The sequence below is a fragment of the Cyprinus carpio genome, chromosome A9, assembly GCF_018340385.1.
Source record: "Cyprinus carpio isolate SPL01 chromosome A9, ASM1834038v1, whole genome shotgun sequence".
In the NCBI taxonomy this organism is placed as follows: Eukaryota; Metazoa; Chordata; class Actinopteri; order Cypriniformes; family Cyprinidae; genus Cyprinus; species Cyprinus carpio.
The window spans coordinates 62,136-85,765 of NC_056580.1; the positions used below are offsets into that span (position 1 = coordinate 62,136).

At 36.1% G+C, this 23,630-nt stretch overlaps 1 protein-coding gene across 1 annotated transcript; it reads right to left on the reverse strand.

Annotated features, from left to right (window-relative positions):
* Positions 1 to 5,230: 5,230 nt before the first annotated feature.
* On the reverse strand, positions 5,231 to 22,900 carry LOC109111431 (gastrula zinc finger protein XlCGF26.1-like). Its single transcript, XM_042763095.1, has 3 exons — positions 22,802 to 22,900; positions 21,621 to 21,759; positions 5,231 to 7,526 (listed from the first exon to the last, which is right to left on the reverse strand). The coding sequence occupies exons 2-3, from the start codon at positions 21,703 to 21,705 to the stop codon at positions 5,608 to 5,610; spliced, it is 2,004 nt and encodes a 667-aa protein (XP_042619029.1). The 5' UTR covers positions 21,706 to 21,759; positions 22,802 to 22,900; the 3' UTR covers positions 5,231 to 5,607.
* Between the last annotated feature and the right edge of the window lie 730 nt (positions 22,901 to 23,630).

Genomic DNA, 23,630 nt, shown 5'->3' on the forward strand with positions numbered 1-23,630 from the left:
AAATAGACCACAGTATGTGAGGATGCAGGACTGTGTCTCTCAAGTAGTGAGGTGCAGCACTGGAGTCCCTCAAGGAACGTTTTTAGCTCCATTTTTGTTCACTTTTTATACGTCAGATTTTCAGTACAATTCTAAATCATGTCACCTTCAGAAATTTTCTGACGACTCGGCAATTGTTGGCTGTATAACGGACCATGATGAGAGTGAATATAGGGAGCTACTAAAGAGTTTTGTGGACTGGTGTGAGAAAAATGGTCTTAGGTTAAATGGAAGTAAGACAAAGGAAGTTGTAGTTGATTTTAGTAGTTTTCCTCAGCAAGTGGTACCAGTAAAAATAAGAGAGTCAGAAGTTGAGATTGTAAAAAACGTACAAGTATTTGGGTGTATATTTGAATAATAAGCTCAATTGGTCTGACAACACGATGCATGTTTATAAGAAAGGTCAAAGTCGTATTCATTTGTTAAGGTGACAGGTCCTTTGGTGTAAGTCATGTACTACTTAAGACCTTCTATGACTCTGTGGTCTCATCTGTGAAATTGTACTCTGCCACAAGTTGGGGAGGGGGACTGCTAGAAAAGGAGAAGAATAAGTTAAATAAACTAATAAAGAAGGCAAGTTCTGTCGTAGGGAGTGTGTTACCCACCTTTGAAGTGATAATGCAGGATAGAATGATTGGGAAACTCTATACGATGATAAATCATGATTGTCATCCTTTAAATGAAATAGTTTGTGACTTTATGAGTACCCACAGCTTAAGATTGATCCATCCACGCTGTTACAGGGAGCGTTATAGGAAGTCTTTTTTCCCGATGGCAATTAGGTAATCAGTGTTATTTAAGATGACATACTTTTTAGGATTTATGTTTTTGAATATAATTACAATGCTTTGCAACTTGATACTGGAGAACAAGTTTTTATGTTGTTTGTGAATGTTGTTTTAAAGTTGTTTTAATTTATTCATTGTATGGTTGTGCTGCTGTGACATCTAAATTTCCCTTCGGGGATTAATAAAGTTGAAGTCAAGAAGTCGAACAAGCCCACTGATATGACTGTGATATCAGTGCAGTGCAGTGCAGCTGAAATCAACCACACACTCATCACAATGAAAATGTCGACCTTATAAATAACGAACGTGAACACTGGGATAATAATAAAACTAAAATGCAGTCAACCAAACATAAAATTTACACAGTTTATTTTTAAAGGTCCACTGTAAAATCAACGTGCAGTTCCCAAACAAACATTTTTGCGCATGTTAAGGCTTGTACACAGATATTGGAACATGAGTGAAGTGTAAAGCCATGTTTAGGCTACATAATAAATAATAGTTTAGCAACCAAATGTTACAAATATGGCAAAAATGGAAACATTTGGATGCTTGTGGTATGCCGTTTCAGTTTTGCTTGACATTTGTATGCTGTTTATAATGGATGCCACTATAGCCTTATTTGTGTTTTACTTTATAGTTTAATAAATAATTTGTTGTAGAGTGAGGGGGAACTAAATAGGATATAATGTTTATATTTACCAGTATTTTTAATATACATATAAATTACATAAATTAATGTAGCCTAATTGTTTGCAATTACAAGGTTAGCGGGTGTTTTTGGAGTAAGATAATTTTCTCTTTCATGAGAATACTTTCTCTTTTTGGCTGGGTTTCATTTCTCCGTGTCGTAAACTCTAGGGGCAAGGCTTCTAAACCGGTGTGTTTTTAGGGGCGTGATATTCAAATGACGATTGTTTTCTGCTGCCACATTTATCAACGTGCCATCATTCGTATGATGAGATTAGCAGCATACTAATGTTTCATGAATCACACGAGAACTTCTACGTTAGATTGATGAATGAGGCCCACTGTTTTGTACTCAATTATTGACGAGTCAATCGTGGTACGGCCAACTGAATGCTCTGTTTTTTGCCTCTCACTGCACAGAATAGACACAGAAAGAGGTGATACTGCACTGGCAAAGTCAGACCTTGTGCTTGTGGGGCAGTACTGGCAAAATCTTTTTATATTTTTAAGTGCTTTTTACAATGCAGATTGTGTCAAAGCAGCTTTACAGTATTAAACATGTAAATAGTGTGTCGTTATCCTTTAGCCAGATGAAACCAGCAGTTTAATTCCAGGCTGCAACAAAGTCATATTGTGCAGAGGACTCATCTCGTTCCCATGGTCTAGTCCCGATGGCCTTCTAAGTGACGAGGTCTTTGAAAGGGATCTGTCTCTGGTGCTCATCTAGTTGACATGGTCTCTACTGACATTCGGGGCTGTCGAGGTCCTCTCTAGGTGCTGATCCACCATCTGGACTGGACACGGATTGGATCCGAGTGACTGCAGTTACCATCTGATCTGGATACAGTCTGAATCTGGGTGGTTATGGTGACCTCGGAATAAGAAATAGACTAATATTAGCGTGGATGCCATTCTTCTAAAGATATAACAAGTACATCGGGTGTTATGGGAAGTGTTTCTGAGTCCAGTTAACCTAATTAATGCTGCCTAACAATCCTTTAAAAGATTTGAATTGCAGAAATGGAATAGTGTGTTATGTGTAAGCCAGGTAAAAGAGATGGGTCTTTAATCTAGATTTAAACTAGATTTAAACCTCCCAAACAGTGTTGGGTAGATTGTTCCAGAGTTTGGGCGAATAGAATTAGTGACCTTGAATAATATTAGTGACTTTCGTCATTACATTCATGACATGGTCAAAGTCCAGAGTCTTTGCACACAGGGCCTCCTGTTGCAAATAATATGTTAATGATCACGTAACATAACAGTTTATTTTATATATGTTACAATGAAATAAAAATAAGCCTACTAAGCTGATGTATTATGCAGTGCAGTACTGGAATCCAGATTTTGTTCCTAGCGTTGATGGTGCACCATCAGTAACGACAGCAGAGAGTTTACCGTATTCTCAACAGCTTTGAAAACTTCCTCTCCCTTTGTGGTGCCATGTAATAAAGCTAAGTTTAACAGATTCTCTTGAATATCAGAGTTCTCAGTTATCGTTCTTGCAAAGATCAGGAGCTGACTGACATCACTCACATCGTGCGTTCATCCAGAGCGAGAGAAAAGTATCTGCAATTGTTAATTGTGTTTTTCAGCTTTTCTTGAATTTGACAAGCGTATATAAGATATTCAGTCAAAAGCAGTGAGTGATTTTCTCTTTTTCTTTTGTTGTTTCTTTGTTGTTGGACACAGCAGCATGATTATTAGGCAGCTGTCACTTTAAGTAAGTAGATATCTATATCTACTAGGAACTAGAACTAGTTCTGGGAACTCTGTTTGGGGGAACTAAATTAGCTCCTACTTAAGAGTAGGGTCTGAAAAAGTTCTGTAGGAACTACCAGTGATGTAAGGGTATGCTGATTGGTCAAACGCATATGAAGCACTGGATACCCAGCATTTTTAAAAACCTTGTAAAAAAAATTCAATGTGTTACTGTTTGGCGTGTTAGATACAGATTCAAAGTTCTTGGCCTTTTTCTCATCTCCAAATGCTTCAGCCAACTCAGTCACGCACTGCTTTACAATTTCATTCTCATCAGCTGACAATGTAATTTACCTTTTAAGTCTGAGATGAGAGCAACTCTGGCGTCACTGGTGTATTTTTCTCTTTGTGAGCAATGGTGTAATGGTGATTTAAATTAAAATCTTTGTTTCCAGACAAACTAGCATATCCGTGTCCCCTTAATCGTGGTAAAAAGATAATCTGTTTTCCATTTTGACTGGAAAACAATTTTCATAGTCAATTTTTCTTTTTGCTCATTTTTGTGATCGTTCAAATTAGTGCGCTCATCCAACTATGCTGTAATTATGGTGATGATAACAGTGATTGGCGGGAACTATAGCAACCTCTCCTGGTTTGGGTTAGAATTAACATGCTTCCTAATCTTGCTTCTCAAATGTATCAAAATTGACGAGGGTATAATATGGTTCAGCGGGCCGTATTTGAAGATGCTGCAGGTCGCCAGTTAACCATCCCTGGTCTAGAACATAGAGGATCACCATGCAGAACAGAAAGGCTAATTAAAATGGGAGAGTCAATGCCAAATGTGTTAACTAATTTGTTCGAACAAGAGACCCCTTTCTAAATTGGGATTGATATGATCACTGCAGGGCTAGGTAAGTGGCAAGGTGAGTAATAGAAAGAGGACTTTAGGGGCTTTTGCGCCAAATAGTTTTGGGAACTAGCCAGCATGGTGGTTCCTAGGGAACCAATTTATCCCTCAGGCCATTTTACTTGTTGCATTCGCATCGGCAGCAGGAACTTCGAAGCAGCTGACAGCGATGTCTGGCATTTACAAACAAACAACAACAATCGGTGATTGGAGGATGCCGTAATCAGAGCTGTTTTTGTTGCGTGTCGTGGGATTCATGATAATGGAGATGGAATGAGTGTGCTGTATTTATATGTGTGTTAGAGCATGAAAATCTGACTAAATCTTCTCTGACAACTTGCAGTGTTATCATCAAGGCTGAGAAAAGAAAACAACGCTGCAGACAACAGGTAAATGCTGTTATCACCGTTTTCCATGTTCATGGAGAATTTTTTTACAAGGTTTTTTAAAAATGCCGGGTAGCCAGTGCTTCATATGCGTTTGACTAATCAGCATACCCTTACATCACTGATAGTTCCTACAGAACTTTTTAAGACCCTACTCTTAAGTAGGAGCTAATTTAGTTCCCCCAAACAGAGTTCCCAGAATTAGTTCTAGTTCCTAGTAGATATAGATATCTACTTACTTAAAGTGACAGCTGCCTAATAATCATGCTGCTGTGTCCAACAACAAAGAAACAACAAAAGAAAAAGAGAAAATCACTCACTGCTTTTGACTGAATATCTTATATACGCTTACCTGTATATTTATGCTATTATTGTCAAACGACACTTTGTGTCTTGATTTTAAAATGTTTAGATATTTGTAATGGAAAACAAGACAAAACTACTAAGAAAATCATTATTTGTATTGTTTCTCAACTCCTGAATGCTATAGAAATCTACTTATTCAATGCATTAACAAGCTAAAGAGTTGAATCAGGTGTTTTTATTAGTGAGACATCTAAAACATTCTGGGAGTTGGGTCCCAGCACTGGTGTTGAGAAACATCAGCCAAGAGATCAGCGATAAGAAATATGAAGCTGGCACTAGCTAACAGATGAGCCCCAACAGCCATATGCTTACCTGTGCATGCAACTAAGATGAATCAAATAATGCAATGCAGTGTTAATTATCTCATTCAGTTTATATCCTTTTATTAATAATCTTTCGTTCCCATTGTAACATTTAACAGCAAGACATTTTTATGTACATTTGTATAATTTGAGATATTAAACGATCAAATAAATGAGGGGTTTCCTCTATACAATCACAATTAGAGGATATCTACTGCAACAGCTTAGTATTTAAAAATAAATATCAGGTGTGGCCACTTGAGTTAATAAACAGTCTCAAGGCAAAGTAATCAGGTAAAGGACGCAAATTAAAGAAATGGCAAAATGTTTAAGAAACATCACCTATTCAGACATTTATCTAATACTAGACACATTTGAAATGTCATGTGAAGAGCCTCACAAAAAATATATATATTTGAGCATATTTAACTGTGTTGTGAACGTAGCCTTAATTTTACACAGATACGTCTTTTCTGGTGCCATTTTAAATTGCCAAGCCATTTAAAACCCTTTCCACACAGAAAACACTGATAGCGTCTCACATCTACATGACTTTTCAAGTGTATATGCAAGTGTGATAATGAAAGAAATTTTTTATTACACTGTTCACAATTAAACTGCCTTGCTTCAGGGTGAATGCGCTGGTGATTTTTAAAATTGCTCCTTTTTGTAAATGTCTTGTTACACACAGAACACTGTAATTTATTTACAGAATGAGTTTGTGAATGATGTTTTAGGTCTCTTTGACATGTAACACTCCTCTCTCCAACATGAACTCTCATGTGAGTCTTGAGGTTTCCTTTAAACATGAAACACTTTCCACAGTGATGGCATGTGAATGGCTTCTCTCCAGTGTGAATTTTCAGGTGAGTCTTAAAGCTCACATTATGTCTGAAACTTTTTCCACACTGATGGCATGTGAAAGGCTTCTCTCCAGTGTGAATTCTCATGTGGGTCTTGAGGCTCACTTTATGACTGAACCTTTTCCCACACTGATGGCACATGAAGGGCTTCTCTCCAGTGTGAATTCTCATGTGAGTCTTTAGGTTTCCTTTATGTGTGAAACTCTTTCCACAATGATGGCACATTAAAGAGTTTTCTCCGGCGTGAATTATGACATGCCTCTTAAGGTGTTTCTGGTCTGTAAAACTCTTTCCACACTGATGACACACAAAGCAGATCTCTCTTGAGTGAATCCTCATGTGGTAATTAAGGCTTTCTTTACGTGTGAAACATTTTCCACACTCAACACATATAAATGGCTTCTCTCCAGTGTGAACTCTCATGTGAGTCTTTAGATTTCCATTGTGTGAGAAGGTTTTATCACACAGTTTGCAAGTATAAGGGCTTTCTCCAGTGTGACTCCTCATGTGGGAATCAAGTGTTGCTTTATATGTAAAACACCTTCCACACTGTGGGCAAGTGTAAGGCTTCTCTCCAGTGTGAATTCTCATGTGAGACTTAAGGGATTTTTTGAACTGGAAAATCCTTTCACATTCATGACATTTGAAAGGATTCTCTCCAGAGTGAATTATTTCATGGCTGTTTAGACGCTCTAGATTTGTAAAACTCATTCCACACTGTTGACATATAAAACAGTCCTCTCTTGAGTGAATCTTCATGTGGCAATTAAGGGTTACTTTACATCTGAAACTCTTTCCACACTGATCACATGTGAACGGCTTCTCTCCAGTGTGAATTCGCATGTGAGTGCTGAGGCTTATATTATGTCTGAAACTCTTTCCACACTGATGGCACATGAAAGGCTTCTCTCCTGTGTGAATTTTCATGTGAGACTTGAGGCTTACATTATGTCTGAAACTCTTTCCACACTGATGGCACATGAAAGGCTTCTCTCCAGTGTGGATTTTCATGTGATACCTGATGTTTAGTTCTGCTTTAAAACTTTTTCCACACAGTTTGCAGGAGTAAGGCTTCTCTCCGGTATGGATTCTCATGTGCCTTTTCAAGGTTCCTTTTTGAGTGAAACTTTTTCCACATTCTTGGCAGGTGAAAGGCTTCTCACCAGTGTGAATTCTCATGTGTCTTTTAAGGCTTCCTTTTTCTGTAAAACTTTTTCCACACTGCTGGCAGGTGAAAGGGCACTCACCATTGTGAATTCTCATGTGGGCTTTAAGGTTTTCGTGCTGACTGAAACTCTTTCCGCACTGAAAGCAGCTGAAATAACTAGTTCCTGACTTTTGAGTTCTGTTTTGTGAGGAAGTCTTTCCAGTCTTTGTGCAACTCAAAGATTTTTCTCCAGTTATGAAATCACATTTCTCATTTTGATATTTCTCTTCCATTTCAGCTGGTACTTCACTCTCCTTCTTTAGTGACATTGGGTCTAAGGAGAAAAGAGAAAAATACAAGTTATGCCCAGTTTACTGACCAACAGCAAAAGACATTAAAACATTTAGACATTTATGGAGACGTATGAAATTTTCTGAGTGTACTAAAGCATAAAATACCAAAATATGCTTGCAGATATTTAGGAAACATGCTAAGTTCATATATTCATGTCTTCAAAAAACAATGCTACTGCCAGATGTTCTACTTTGCAACGTTTGTATTCCGTGTTGGAAAATCTGTTTTTGTTTGGTCTGTGCGATTCCACCCACTGCCAATTTACCCACTTGTATTTCAACAGCCTGGGTTGCCAGTTGGCAGAAAACACAGCTTATGGAAGCCAGCAAATGAACTGGGTCAGGTATGGCTGATTCTCCCAACCTAAAAAGCCTCGGCATTTATCCAAAAGCTCTATGACCAAAGGCATATTAAAACTAGGCCTGTCACGATTATTAAATAACCGCCTGATCACGGTTATTTCATCTAACAGTGGTCAATTCAGACAACTGAGATTATTGCGCTCCTTTAGTAGCCACAATTAGGCAGCACAATCATATAGGCCACGTACACACTGTAAGTTTCAGGAGTGATAACCGCATTTAAATGCGGGGGTGAATCCCCCTAAATTATCATTAAATGTATGTACGGAACACTCTTGAACCTGCAATGATTGACAGCTTGGAAACCATAGCATAATTTTGCCATCTCGCGTGTTTAGTGAAAGTGACGTGACATACAGCCAAGTATGGTGACCCATACTCAGAATTCGTGCTCTGCTTTTAACCCATCCAAAGTGCACACACACAGCAGTGAACACACACACACACCTGGAGCAGTGGGCAGCCATTTATGCTGCGGCGCCCAGGGAGCAGTTGGGGGTTCGGTGCCTTGCTCAAGGGCACCTCAGTCGTGGTGTTGAAGGTGGAGAGAGCGCTGTACATTCACTCCCCCCACCTACAACTCCTGCCGGCCCGAGACTCGAACTCACAACCCTTGGATTGCAAGTCCGACTCTCTAACCATTAGGCCACGACTTCCCCACGGAAGTTTAGTATCCATTATTGTGACAAAAGTAATATTACATTGACAAAACGCTCAGCAGTTTTGCCGAAGTACAGTAGACAAAGGCATTGTGTTTTGTTTACGCTTGTTCAGTCTGCCTCGCAGAGTGCATGCTGTCTGTGTTGCCATGATCACTCAATCGCTTTTTGTTTAAGCTAGGATCTTAAAGCGATCGGGTTTATGGAGTTATTAAAGTGAGCAGACACAAGTCACTATATTTTGGTCTTATTTTTAGCATAAAGCATTTGGATTTACTTGGTTTTTTTTATGGTTTTGTTCTCGTTTGCTGATTTTTCTAGCAAGATCTGGCAACAATAACCAATGATCAGTGGCCATGTTTACATGCACAACTTTTGTTTCAATCGGACTGAATTCATTCTGATTGATGAATCTGAATGTAGTGTTTACATGAACACTAAATAAAGCGATTGTGTTTATTTGTGTGTTTATGTCACAAGCTTCTGATAGAATATAATCTTTTGACATGCGTACATTGCACAAATATAGAGTTTCCCACTGTTTGTGTATAATAACGGTTTCTTTATTTGTTTTAAACAGCAGAATTAATATTTGGCAATTTCTTGTCGTAACTTGGTGACGGTGAGCATATAAATGGCTGTGCCGTGCTGTTTATATTTATCATGCAGTAAAAACGTCCATCCCCGCTCCCAAAAACCAGCCTTATGTTATTTATCTTATTTACACGATGGCATGTCATTTCTGTCTCTACGTTACATGGTTGCGCTCTCTGTATAGCCTGTGTTATACAAACCCGATTCCAAAAAAGTTGGGACACTGTACAAATTGTGAGTAAAAAAGGAATGGAATAATTTACAAATCTCATAAACTTATATTTTATTCACAATAGAATATAGATAACATATCAAATGTTGAAAGTGAGACATTTTGAAATGTCATGCCAAATATTGGCTCATTTTGGATTTCATGAGAGCTACACATTCCAAAAAAGTTGGGACAGGTGGCAATAAGAGGCCGGAAAAGTTAAATGTACATATAAGGAACAGCTGGAGGACCAATTTGCAACTTATTAAGTCATTTGGCAACATGATTGGGTATAAAAAGAGCCTCTCAGAGTGGCAGTGTCTCTCAGAAGTCAAGATTGGCAGAGGATCACCAATTCCCCCAATGCTGCGGCGAAAAATAGTGGAGCAATTTCAGAAAGGAGTTTATCAGAGAAAAATTGCAAAGAGTTTGAAGTTATCATCATCTACAGTGCATAATATCATCCAAAAAATTCCGAGAATCTGGAACAATCCAAAATCTCTGCGTAAGGGTCAAGGCAACCATACTGGATGCCCGTGATCTTCGGGCCCTTAGATGGCACTGCATCACATACAGGAATGCTACTGTAATGGAAATCACAACATGGGCTCAGGAGTACTTCCACAAAACATTGTCGTTGAACACAATCCACCGTGCCATTCGCTGTTGCCAGCTAAAACTCTATAGGTCAAAAAAGAAGCCATATCTAAAATGTTCCAGAAGCGCAGGCGTTTTCTCTGGGCCAAGGCTCATTTAAAATGGACTGTGGCAAAGTGGAAAACTGTTCTGTGGTCAGACGAATCAAAATTTGAAGTTCTTTTTGGAAAACTGGGAAGCCATGTCTTCCGGACTAAAGAGGACAAGGACAACCCAAGTTGTTATCAGCGCTCAGTTCAGAAGCCTGCATCTCTGATGGTATGGGGTTGCATGAGTGCGTGTGGCATGGGCAGCTTACACATCTGGAAAGGCACCATCAATGCTGAAAGGTATATCCAAGTTCTAGAACAACATATGCTCCCATCCAGGCGTCGTCTCTTTCAGGGAAGACCTTGCCTTTTCCAACATGACAATGCCAGACCACATACTGCATCAATTACAACATCATGGCTGCATAGAAGAAGGATCCGGGTACTGAAATGGCCAGCCTGCAGTCCAGATCTTTCACCCATAGAAAACATTTGGCGCATCATAAAGAGGAAGATGCAACAAAGAAGACCTAAGACAGTTGAGCAACTAGAAGCCTGTATTACACAAGAATGGGACAACATTCCTATTCTTAAACTTGAGCAACTTGTCTCCTCAGTCCCCAGACGTTTGCAGACTGTTATAAAAAGAAGAGCGGATGCCACACAGTGGTAAACATGGCCTTGTCCCAACTTTTTTGAGATGTGTTGAAGCCATGAAATTTAAAATCAACTTATTTTTCCCTTAAAATTATACATTTTCTCAGTTTAAACATTTGATATGTCATCTATGTTGTATTGTGAATAAAACATTGAAATTTGAAACTTCCACATCATTGCATTCTGTTTTTATTCACAATTTGTACAGTGTCCCAACTTTTTTGGAATTGGGTTTGTACTTTCCACATTCGCAAGTCCGCTAGGGTCCACTATGGTATGGGTGACGTAAAAATCGTCATCAGAGAGTCTGCGCGGACATCCGTGTGTCCATGCAGTCAGTAGGCTACAAAATCACCAAATGTGCATGCGCAGGCTGTGTGAAGAAACCCGTTGCTACTGGAAACTGTATAATCCATTGATAAAAGAATATAAAGATGTGCAATAACTGTGGGCAATTGTTTGTCCACATGTTTGTTTACTGTTCAAGCCGATCTACTGTGCATTTATGGAACATGTCTGCGGATCGGACCATCAGCATATGCTTTCGGTAGTATAATTACAAGATGATTTCAGTGTCTGCCATCTTACTAATGAGGACACAAATACATGAACATTTTCAGAACTGCTCTGAGAGTCACTTCTTGAGCATTTGACCATTTCATTTGAGTAAAACTATCCTCATATCACATACACACAGAAATGTAAAGGTATTCACGGCAACCCTTCAAAATAAAAGTTTGGTTTAACTTGAAGACATTGCAGCAGAAATATATTACTGTTGTTCTGTAGAATGTACGTAATAGGATACTACTACTACTAAAATTATTAAAACCTGTGTTCTTCTGATTTGTTCTTCTGTCTGACCTCCGTGGAATGAGAAACGAACCAAAAAAAAAAAAAAAAAAAATTGCACGTAAAAGAAGGCGGAGTTCCAGAACACACCCACACCTTTTTAGCTCAAAGGTGTTTAGGAGCCAAAACGAATTCCCCCAAAAAATTGGCTTTGGGGAGCCATTTCAAACTGCCAAAACAAACTTCAAAAGTGCCTGATTTTGTTCAAAATGATGTCATTTCAATTTGTTCTTCGTTTTTGTTTGTTATTTGTAAGGAATAATCATACAATATTTCTTCAGTGTTTTAATTGTAATATTAAATCCCCTTTATTTTCCAAAAAAATAAAATGTGTTTAATTTTCTTTAAAAAGATAAATTAAATTAATGTTTTATGCCTTAAAAATGTAAATACACAACACTGAATTTCTGAGAGGAAAAAATCGTAAGGCAATTGTAAGAATAAATTAATCTTGTTTTTATCCTTTATAAATAATTAGACATTGTAAAACACAGAATTTAGTAACAAAACATAAGGTTGACAAAAATAAAACAATTAATAGGACCCTAAACATGTAATTTGTGTTATTAACTTAATAAATTTGTTAAATTAAGTTTCATGATAATCAATTAGATTATAATTAATTAGACATGCTTTTTGATTAATACAATTTTATTTAACCATTAAAAAGGAGTCCAGAAAGATTAAAACGGAAAAAACCGGAACGTGTGAAAAACCGTGTTCGGTATTCACCCTTCGGCCCAGTGTTTCATTTTGTTCGGCTTCGAACAAGAATTTTCATTTCGGTGCATCCGTAATTTTATCCTTAATTAAAAAATAAAAACAACTTTGCTATCTCTTTCCTTAATCTCTCCATCTAGCTTGTAATAATCTGAACAATGCCTGAAACTTTGTATTACGAGCACTTCCTGTGTTTATTTGCCTCTTTATGATGAATCACTTGTTGTTTTCTTCAACTGGAAGTTGCTTTGGATAAAAGCATCTGCTAAATGAATAAATGTAAATGCAAATAATAACTGCTGAAATATTTGCAGGGCAAACGTTTCTCAGGTCAGCTGTAGCGCTCATGGCACGCACACTGCATACATCCGCAGGCAGTAGGGAATTTCTACTGTAGTGGAATATCCCTCAGGTCAACGAAACTCCAACGGATCTAGGTCTACCAAACTTGGACTTGACACCTTGACACTCCGAGTAATAGCTTGTGGGGCCACGCAACAAAGTGTGGCTGAAACATTCGAGATTGGACCGTGCACAGCCAGCAAGATAGTCGTGGAGATGTGTTGTTCTCTTTGACCTCCGTGGAATGAGAAACGAACCGGGGAAAGAAAAAAATAAATCTCACGTTAAAAGAAGGCAGAGTTCCAGAACACACCCACACCTTTTTAGCTCAAAGGTGTTTAGGAGCCAAAACGAACTCCCCCAAAAAATTGGCTTTGGGGAGCCATTTCAAAACGAACTTCAAAAGTGCCTGATTTTGTTCAAAATGATATCATTTTGGTTCGTTCTTCGATTTTGTTTGTTATTTGTAAGGAATAATCATACAATATTTCTTCAGTGTTTTAATTGTAATATTAAATCCCTTTTATTTTTCAAAAAAATAAAATGTGTTTAATTTTCTTTAAAAAGATAAATTAAATGAATGTTTTATGCCTTAAAAAATGTAAATACACAACACTGAATTTCTGAGAGGAAAAAATCGTAAGGCAATTGTAAGAATAAATGAATCTTGTTTTTATGCTTTATAAATAATTAGACATGGTAAAACACAGAATTTGGTAACAATAAAACATAAGGTTGGCAAAAATAAAACAATTCATAGGACCCTAAACATGTAATTTGTGTTATTAACTTAATAAATTTGTTAAATTAAGTTTCATGATAATCAAATTGGCTTTGGGGAGCTGTTTTGAACTGCCAAAACAAACTTAGTTTTGGCCTGATTTTGTTCAAAATTATGTAATTTTAGTTCGTTCTTTGATTTTGTTTGAAGTATATTCAGGCCTCCAGAAAACAAGGGCAAAGAGAAGTATGTGTCCGATCGATAAAGTTCCTCTGACAGAGATGCCAGATGGAGGACTCTATATGTAAATCAAAGATACTGTAAAAATGTCCTTTTGAGAGAAAGACTGTGTTCCCAAGATGCTTAACTGCTGTCAGTATCGTTGTGCCCTTCATATCTGCCACATGACTTTCCACAAATATTTGTTACTGTTATTTATATACATCCTTGAGTAAATGTGTATAAAGTCTCAGAGAGTATGCTACAAGTAAGTCAAGTCACCTTTATTTATATAGCGCTACAAACAAAAAAGATTGCGTCAAAGCAACTGAACAACATTAATTAGGAAAACAGTGTGTCAAACCCATCAACCCAAAAACTATAACTTATATCTCACTTTAAGACCTATAACATGGATCTAGCATTCTAACACAGTTTTTACCGAGCTGTTTACGTACAATTACGACATAAATGACTGTGTTTACGTGAATACTCTACACTAGGGCTGTGCGATTTGGGGAAAATATCTAATTGCAATTTTTTTTGACTGATATTGCGATTTGATTTGTGATTTTAATTTTGCAAAGTCAAGCTTCAGCTTAAAGGGTTACTCCATCCCAAAATTAAAATTTTGTCATTATTCACTTACCCCCATGTCGTTCCTAACCTGTAAAAAAACTTCGTTGATCTTCGGAACACAATTTAAGATATTTTGGATTAAAACCGGTAGGCTTGAGACTGTCCCATAGACTGCTAAATAAATAACAGTGTCAAGGTCCAGGAAAGTTGAAAAGCAACGTCAGAATACTCCATCTGCCATCAGTGATTCAACCATAATGTTATGAAGCGACAAGAATACTTTGTACAAGAAGAAAACAAAAATAACGACTTTATTCTACGCAGGTGCGTACAGCTCAGAATTGCCAAAATGGCGCTACGCTGATTTGGAGAGACACAGAGGAGAGGAATTGTTGAATAAAGTCGTTATTCCGAAGACGAACAAAGCTTTTACGGGTTTGGAACGATATGGAGGTAAGTGATTAATGACAAAATTTTCATTTTGCAGTGGAGTAATATTAATATTATTAGTAATATTAGTAATATTAATATTGTCAATAGTGTGCAGCACAGTATGGGTATAATTACCCTGCTGAAAAAAACAAACAACAAAAAAAAAAACACCATAGGAACCATCACAGACATTCTTATGGTTTCCATTAAAACAATTACAAAAAGGAATTTTGTAGTGTGTTTTGGGCATTATTTCAAGAGGAATTACTGTTGTTCTATTGTTTCCCATCTGCCAGATTACATCTCACCAATAGAATCCATCAAATACCAGTAGACACCATTATAGTTTACATTAAAGCCAATATAATTCCCATTATAGCCCTTAAATCCATTAAATTTTCTATTGTGTTTTGGGAGGGGTTCTATTGTTTTGTTTTTCGAGCAGGGAAATATTATAATGATATTGGTATTTACAGAATTTACTTTATTACTGAATTTCACAGGAAAGATTAGTTTATTTTGTGTATATAAAGAACTATTACTTTAGTCAGTTATTAAAGTAGGCCTATTACATAAGTTATATAGGCCGATTTATTCATTTTTAAGTATTTGGGATTTTAATATCAAGTGGAAAATGTGCTGAATGTTTCCTTTCATCCAAGTGAAATTAGCAAAGCTAATGAATTTCAGAGCCGGACAGTAACGGAGTTCATTTACTTGAGTACAGTACTTAAGTACAATTTTGAGGGATCTGTACTTTACTCGAGTATCATTTTTGGGGAGTACTCATGACTTTACTCAAGTACATTTGGGAGGCAAATATTGTACTCTTTACTCCGCTACATTTCTATCCATAACTGTAAGTACCCGTTACTTCTTCGGCCCCGTCCACACGGAGCTTACCCCAATCCAATCTTTTTTTTCCTCGTCTCAAGAAATATCCGCGTCCACATGAAACCGCAAAACGATGTAGTATACATGCCAGACCAGCATGTGGCGCTGTAATTCTGCCACAGAGATACACTAGAAATGAAGAAGACTTGGACTATGTTAATAAACCTTGCGCGTGGTACACAAACAAACATGGAGCAATACATTTATTAATCTCGGTTAATGTTAGTTAATAAAAAGACAATCGTTCAGTGTTTGTTCATGTTTTTGTTATTACGTGACGTAGCGGTGTCTGATTAGGGCGAGACGTGGGCTGATGACTTCATCATTTCAGAAAATATACGGATTTCGCCATCCAGATGAAAACGCAAAGGCGGCGTTTTCAAATTTATTCAGTCTGGGACCCGGTTACATCGGTTTCACTCTTCCAAAACACCGGATTCCGTGTGGACGAAACGCCTATCCGATAAAAAATTTGTGCGACGGAAAAAAAGAAAAATCTTGGAAATTTGTTGTTTCCCTCTCAAACGTGATTGGCTTGTGCAGGTGCCACTGATTGGGACACAGCCTATCAGCAATCACCTTCATGACATTTGATTGAATTGAAGTACAGTACACACACACACACACACACACACACAGTTGTCACACATAGATTGTGTGTGTGAGAATGGTGTTATTCAGCTGAAAGTATTTTCTCCTGCCTTTGCCTGTATGTCTGTGAGAGGAAGGTGCTCAAATTAGCTGAATTTTATTTTTCCTTCTTTGTACGCTGACCTAAACACAGCTGATTAGCTGATTTTCTTGTCAGGTTCAGAGGTGTGTCAGAACATTGCTATATTGTCTTCTTTGCTGATTTAGGTTTATTGATTTGATTGATGAAAAAACAGAGAAACTCACATGTACACACAATTCTTAGCTGAATTTTCTTTTCAGATATTACAAATTAATTTAAGCTGAGCATTGTTCTTGAGTATGCGGTGTGTTTAACACAGTCAGGTTCAAATGTGGGTGCAAAAATTCCATTGAAACTCTAGCAGAGGTTTGTCAGAGCGTTGCCATTGTGCGCAAGTGAGAAATGTTAAATAAAGCAACATGGTAAAAAGATGAAAATGACTTGATTTTACTGTCAATTCCTTTTACATTCTCCAAGGTATTAACATTAAAATTTTTCATAACTCCATGTAGGACGTTTCTGTACATAAATGTAAGAAATGTAATGTGGCAGTAGTAATGCAATATTTAGAAAATGTACTCTTGATACTCAAGTACTTTTAAAAACAAGTACTTCAGTACTTTTACTTAAGTAGACATCTGACTGTAGTACTTTTACTTGTACTTGAGTAAAATTTAGCAAGGGGTATCTGTACTTTTACTCAAGTAATGAAGCTGTGTACTCTGTCTGCCTCTGATGAATTTACACTTGTTTTAAACACGGAGCCAGGTGCGAGTTGACACAGGTTGCTGAATTTAGGATTGTATGCTGTCAGAGACAGCTTTCTGTGTGTGCACTTTGGGTGCATCAGCACAAATAGCACACTGAGTTTTTATTTTTTTCATGGCTTAATGTACCTTTTTGCACACTTGCATTCTATGCTTTATTTTCTCATTCATGGGTGATTCTTTATCACTTTAAATAAGTAGTACTGTGCTACATGAATATATTCATTAAGAACTTAAGAAACACCTGAAAGTATGGATGCACTGAATGTGCGGCATACCAAAATTATTCGGCCGAAATTTTTTTTAAAAAAAAAAAGCTCTTTCGGTGTTCGGCCGAATAGGTGAAAAAAAAACAAAAAAACAACAACATCAAAAATGTTCCAAACAATGACATGATCAAATAGAGGCACACACTAATGCAGCAGACATGTCAGCAGTGTGGAAGCCTTTAAAACTCTCAGAGAAAGATGCAAAAATCATTACAAGCATAGGCGCCAAACCCAAGCCAAGACAGAAGATAGTCTCCATTCATTTTAACCAATAAGAAATGGATTGCAGCTTGTATGACTTCATTCTCATTTTTTATAGTTCATTTGAGGCAGTTTTTGGTGTTATTTTAGGGGCAAACGTGACATGTGCATTATTGTTATGCGAGAGGGTGCCAGCATGAATCTCTCAGCTTGCAGCGGGCTTTCTCTCCCATATAGCGATCATGGCTCTGTGCACCCTCAAACTTTGTCCTGTGTACGTGTGAATAAGTGCTCATTGTAAACATGTATTTATTAAATCAAACAAACTTTAATATTACCCAAAGATAACCCGAGTAAATACAAAATGCAGTTTTTAAATAATTATTTAATAATTATTTAATTTATTAAGGGAAAAAAGCTGTCCAAACCTGCCTGGCACTACGTGAAAAAATAATGGCAACTGGTTGTGCCACCCTTTGAAGCAACAACCGCAATCAAGTGTTTGCAATAACTGGACAATAAGACAATGAGTCTTTCATATCGCTGTGGAGGAATTTTGGCACACTCTTGTTTGCAGAATTGTTTTAATTCAGCCACATTGGAGCATGAATGGACTGTTTAAGGTCATGCCACAGCATCTCAATCGGATTTAAGTCCAGACTTTGACATGGCCCCTCCAAAACCTTAATTTTGTTTGTCTTGAACCATTCAGAGGTGGAATTTCTGGTGTGTTTGGGATCACTGTCCTGCTGCATAACCCAAGTGTGCTTGAGCTTGAGGTCATAAACTGATGGCTGGACATTCTCCTTCAAGATTTTCTGATAAGAGTGCAGAATTCATGGTTCCATCAATTATGGCAAGTCGTCCAGGTCCTGAAGGTGCAAAGCAGCCCCAGACCATCACACTAACACCACCATGTTTGACTGTTGGTATGATGTTATTTTTATGAAATGCTGTGTTGGTTTTACGCCAGATGTAACGGGACACACCTTCAAAAAGGTTAAACTTTTGTCACATCAGTCCACAGCATATTTGCCCAAAAGTCTTGGGGATAATCAAGATATTTTTTGGCAAATGTGAGACGAATCTTTGTGTTGTTTTTGGTCAGCAATGGCTTTTGCCTTGGAACTATCCCATGGATGCCGTTTTTGCCCAGTCTCTTTCTTGTTGAATCATGAACACTGACCTTAATTGAGGCAAGTGAGGCCTGCAGTTCTTTAGATGTTGTTCTGTGTTCGTTGTTGTGCTCTTAAAGTAATTTTGTTAGGCTGGCCACTCCTGGGAAGGTTCACCACTGTTCCAAGTTTTCTCTATTTGTGGATAATGGCTCTGACAGTGGTTCGCTGGAGTCCCAAAGCCTTAGAAATGGCTTTATAACCCTTTCCAGACTGATACATGTCAACTATTTTGTTCTTGAATTTCTTTAGATCACGGCATGATGTTTTGCTTTTTAAGCATACTTCACTTTGTCAGACATGTTCTATTTAAGTGATTTCTTGATTCAACAGGCCTAGCAGTAATCAGGCCTTGATGTGGGTAGTAAAATTTAACCCAGCTTTCTAAAATAATGTGGTTAATCACAGTTCTTTCATGATTTAACAGGAGGGGGCAATTAATTTTTCACGCAGGGCCAGGTAGGTTTGGACAGCTTTTTTCCCTTAATAAATGAAATCAACATTTAAAAACTGCATTTTGTATTTACTTGCATTATCTTTGTGTAATATTAAAATTTGTTTGATGATTTGAATTTTTTTAAGTGTTACAAATATGCAAAATATAAAAAAAAAACAGGAAGGGGGCAAAAACATATTCACGGCACTGTATATACTGATATATATATATATATATATATATATACATACTATATATATATGTATGTATATATATATATAAATATATATAAAACACATTAATGACAAATGATTACAAGCACAGACAGCGAGAGACTGCTTAGTGCTGCATCTAATGTCTCATTGAGAAGTGGAAGGGGTGGTTGTTGCTGGTTACTTTATGATTGAAATCGCGAAATGGTCTTAAACAATTAGTAAATAAACTGCAGAATGTTATGTTTTCTAATTCACACACGAATTGTACATATTCAAATAGCACTGCAAGAGCTCGAGGCACTATCAGCTTGTTAGCCAGGGTTCAAAGTCCAAAGCGTGATGAAAATCTGCACTGAAAAAGTGTTACCCGTCAGTTGCTCAGTAATATTTTTATGATTTTTTAAAAGGCAGGTATGTGAAAATGTGATACGTGCAACAAGCTTCTTCCCAAATTCTTAATGAGAATCATTTATAAATCTGCTGTTGTCAACAAAAACGAGCACTGAGGTCTTCCTGCGGGTTTCTGCCAAAATAAAAGCTGAGCAAGAACTCCATCAACATTCATAAATGTTAGTATTGGAATTTTACTGTTGTTCTGTGAAATAAAATAAAAAAAGACAACAACAACAACAAAAATAATAATTACAACAGCTATATTAATACATTTATTATAACATTCACACATAGTGTTCAAACCTGTAATAGATCTGTATCTGTGGAATCTGAAATATTTTCTAATGTTTTAAAAGAATTATCTTCTGCTCAGCAAGGCTGTATCTATTTTTACAGTAAAAGAAATACATGCCTGATTCAAAAATAGGGTCTCAAAAATTACCAATTTTTTTTTTTTACTAACTTACTAATTTTAAGTTAAATTGTGCTTTGTTGGTATGTCTGTTAGAATGTTCAGTGTTAAGTAAATATTTTTAAATTGTTGTTTTGCAATTGATTTTTTTTTTAATTGAAAAGCGAGACAAAACAGTAAAAAGCCAAATTTGGGTAATTTATTTATGCAATGGGGGAAAAAATAGGCAAAATACACAAGGAAAAAAACATGAAAAACTGTGTTCGGTATTCAGCCTTCAGCCCAGTGTTTCATTTTGTTTGGATTCCTAATTTTTATGCATTCAAATAATTAAGCTAACAACAGACCTGCCAACTTTGGAAAAAAAATTTGAGTACCATCAGCGCGGCGGGCCTGGGGTGGCGGGGGGTATTGGTTTGGGTGGAGTGGGGGTAAACAGTTTACAGTTTTACTGTTAACTGTTTTTTACTGTTTACCGTAACTGTTTATGCTATTATAAAAAAGAAAAAAAAAAAAACTCCAGTACACTTCTGTATAGGGCGGGCGATATGAGCAAAAATTAATATCTCTGTATTTTTTGGTTGATTTGCGGTATACGGTAGCCTATATATCTCGGTATTTTGTATTTGGATTAAACAAATAAAGTGAATGTAAGCATGTAGGCATATATTAGGGTTTAAATCACATTGCATTGTAACATTGCAATCTAAAACAAAAAATTAAAGTTACTAAACTAAAAATGAAAATAATAAAAAGCACAGACTAATTGAGTAAAAAGGCTATTTTGATGACCTCATTACACTTATACAAATACACTTACTTGTAGGTTTAACATTCTGCATATGCCACATTTATTGTCCAACTACAAATATTTCAGCAAAATGTATATTTTAGTCAGAGTTATTGCTCTCCCATTTCATTGAGCTCTGTCTGTTTGGTGCGCATGCGCGCTGCGGCGCTCGTTCTAAATGAAGTCTGTGGAGTTTTGTGGAGAATCGCAAAGCAAAAGCTCATGCAAAATGGAAATATTTCCATTGCTTTTTAACATTTACAGATGGGTTGCGTTTGCTGTTGCGTTTTGGGAGTCCTGGGTTTTGGGTTCACCCAAAAAAATTGGGGTTGCCAAAAAGAAATCTTTTAAAAAAATTATTGTTTAAATTTTGTGGTGTACTTAATTGGTGTTTAATTTGTAAATACAATCTTTCTTTCATAACTTGAATGCACCATCATTTTAAGTTGTTTACAAGACACCAGTTTGATACAGTGAGCACTTTTGAAGATGCAAAGAAAAAAAAACCTTTTATTAGACAACAAATATAAAGTTGTTCACTCACATTTCACAGTTTACTCTGTGCAAAACAATTTGTTTAGATATGTTTCATAATTAGGCAATAGAAATTAATGGTTATTTCAGTTCAGAAGTAGATAATATATTATATAGTATATTATATATAATTTAACTCGAAAGTATTGGCTATGACTAAAGTATATAAAAAGGATAGGCTATAAGCAAAGTATATAACTCAAAGGCCACTCAAAGTATAATTAATTTCTACTGAGGTCAACATTTTAATAAGGAGTTCAGTTTTGAGAATAGAAACCAACCTATTTGTTCCTCAGTATCTTCTTGTTTCACACTGAATGCTTCTTCAATCCTGATGTCTTCACTCTCCTCCTTAATTAACGCCATCTTTATAATAGTGCGTGTATCAAGTGGATCTCTGTTGCTTCACCAGGGTTTTTTCTGTGTGTTTGAATACATTGTCATGTTTAATATAACAATAATTAACAGAAGATTAAAAGAAAAATCCAAACTTAATATTTTGGTGCATCTCAATTAGCTCCCTAGTTAAGTAGTCAGTGCCCTGGCAAGACTGACAGTCAAGAGTAGAATAATAAAACAGGGAAACAAAATCATTTTGGCAAGCAATTAACTCAGTTGAACAGAAAATGTCTGCTTCACTCTTTAGTACTTGAATTTGTGTTTAGAATTCACAATAAAAGGAGCAAAATGAGACACACCATTTTTTCTTTTATCATGGTTTTGCAGGCCTTATAACGGTCTTAATGCACCTTTCCAAAATTTAAGACATTAAAAGGTCTTAAACCACAGCAGAAGCATCTTAATAAACTTAATAAAATTAAGTGTGTTCATGCTTAAAATAAGAACATTTATCTGTCAAAGTGGCACAAAAACCTGTTTTTCCCTTTTAATTGATGATTCTGAGCCCATTGGCAGATATTCGTTCTTTTTTTTAAATCAAACTAATTCATTTTGTTAAGTTTCACAGAAAACACGACTTATTTTGTCATTTTGCTTATGTCAATTTAAATTAATTAATTAATTAATTAATTAAATATTAATAGAGTTCGGTTGAGAGTGGTATTTAAAATACATGAGTTTAATTGTTTGTTGCTAATACAACTCATTGTATGCTCCCTAGACATTAACATAAAGAAAATATGCACTTTATGTTCCCTTCAATCTATTCGTTTATTTTAGTTTAGTTTAAAAAATAAACTAAGGAAGCAGTTTAAGGAATAAAATCTGAACAGGGGTCTTTATTAAAAAAGACTTGGGCTACATTTACCTTCATAAAACCTGCAAAACTCCTGGTTAACTTACTCGTATGGACGCCCTTCGACACACTGCGTTACATATAATAATAATAATAATAATAATAATATACTAAATAATACAACGTCAATTTTAAAGTTCTTCTAAAACTATAATTTTGTCTGAAAGTTATCGATTTAAACACTCTTAAATGCTTATAAACACAGACCTTTCTTTGGCTGAAGCAGAGACGCAGCAGTGCGACGCGGCTTTATGATGTCATATCGCCAGACCAAAATAAAAGTCGCGTTCACACGCTCAAACTAGTACATGGAAACAAAAAATAAAACGTACTCTATTACAGCAGTATTCAGATTGTGATTTGAATTATTCCAGCGACGTACTGAAAATTACGGATTTAATTAAAACTATGATGTATTTAAGAACTAATTGTGGATGTTTGTTTATATCTAAACGACATCATATATATATATATATATATATATATATATATATATATATACAGCACATGTATTTGTTCCAATTGTAAAGTTAAAGTAAAATTTAACTTTAGTAGCTTATTTCATATTAGTTCTTGAATTTAATAAAAGCAATGTAAGCTCCTATGGTATAAAGGCAAGACAAGGCAAGTTTATTTATATATAGCACATTTCGTACACAATAGTAATTCAAAGTGCTTTACATAAAAGAAAGTAAAATAATCACAAAAATAAAACAATGAATTTAAAAACTTTGGAACTGATTTAACCATTCCTTTTATAAAGTAAAATTTATGATACCACGCAGTTCACAATTAGAATTAGAATTAAGAATAATTAATCTCTACATCCAACATTGATCAACAATTTTATCATAGCATTTACTTTTGGCCTACTTTGGGCTTAACAAATAAAATTTTTAACTCTTATATCTATAACTGGCTTATTTTGTAACATGAAGAATATACGGATAGCATTTTGAGAAATATGCACTGTGTTTAATGGGTACAGTTGAAAATGTGTTTCTTGATGACTAAATGCATCAGCAATTCATAAATT

What these genes read in the sequence shown, in the direction of transcription:
- LOC109111431 (XM_042763095.1), bottom strand. Translation starts at nt 21,705, where the DNA reads ATGGCGTTAATTAAGGAGGAGAGTGAAGACATCAGGATTGAAGAAGCA. An exon ending in AGATACTGAGGAACAAATAG is followed by an intron (nt 7,527 to 21,620) that starts GTTGGTTTCTAT and finishes TTTTCTCCTTAG; the next exon opens with ACCCAATGTCACTAAAGAAG.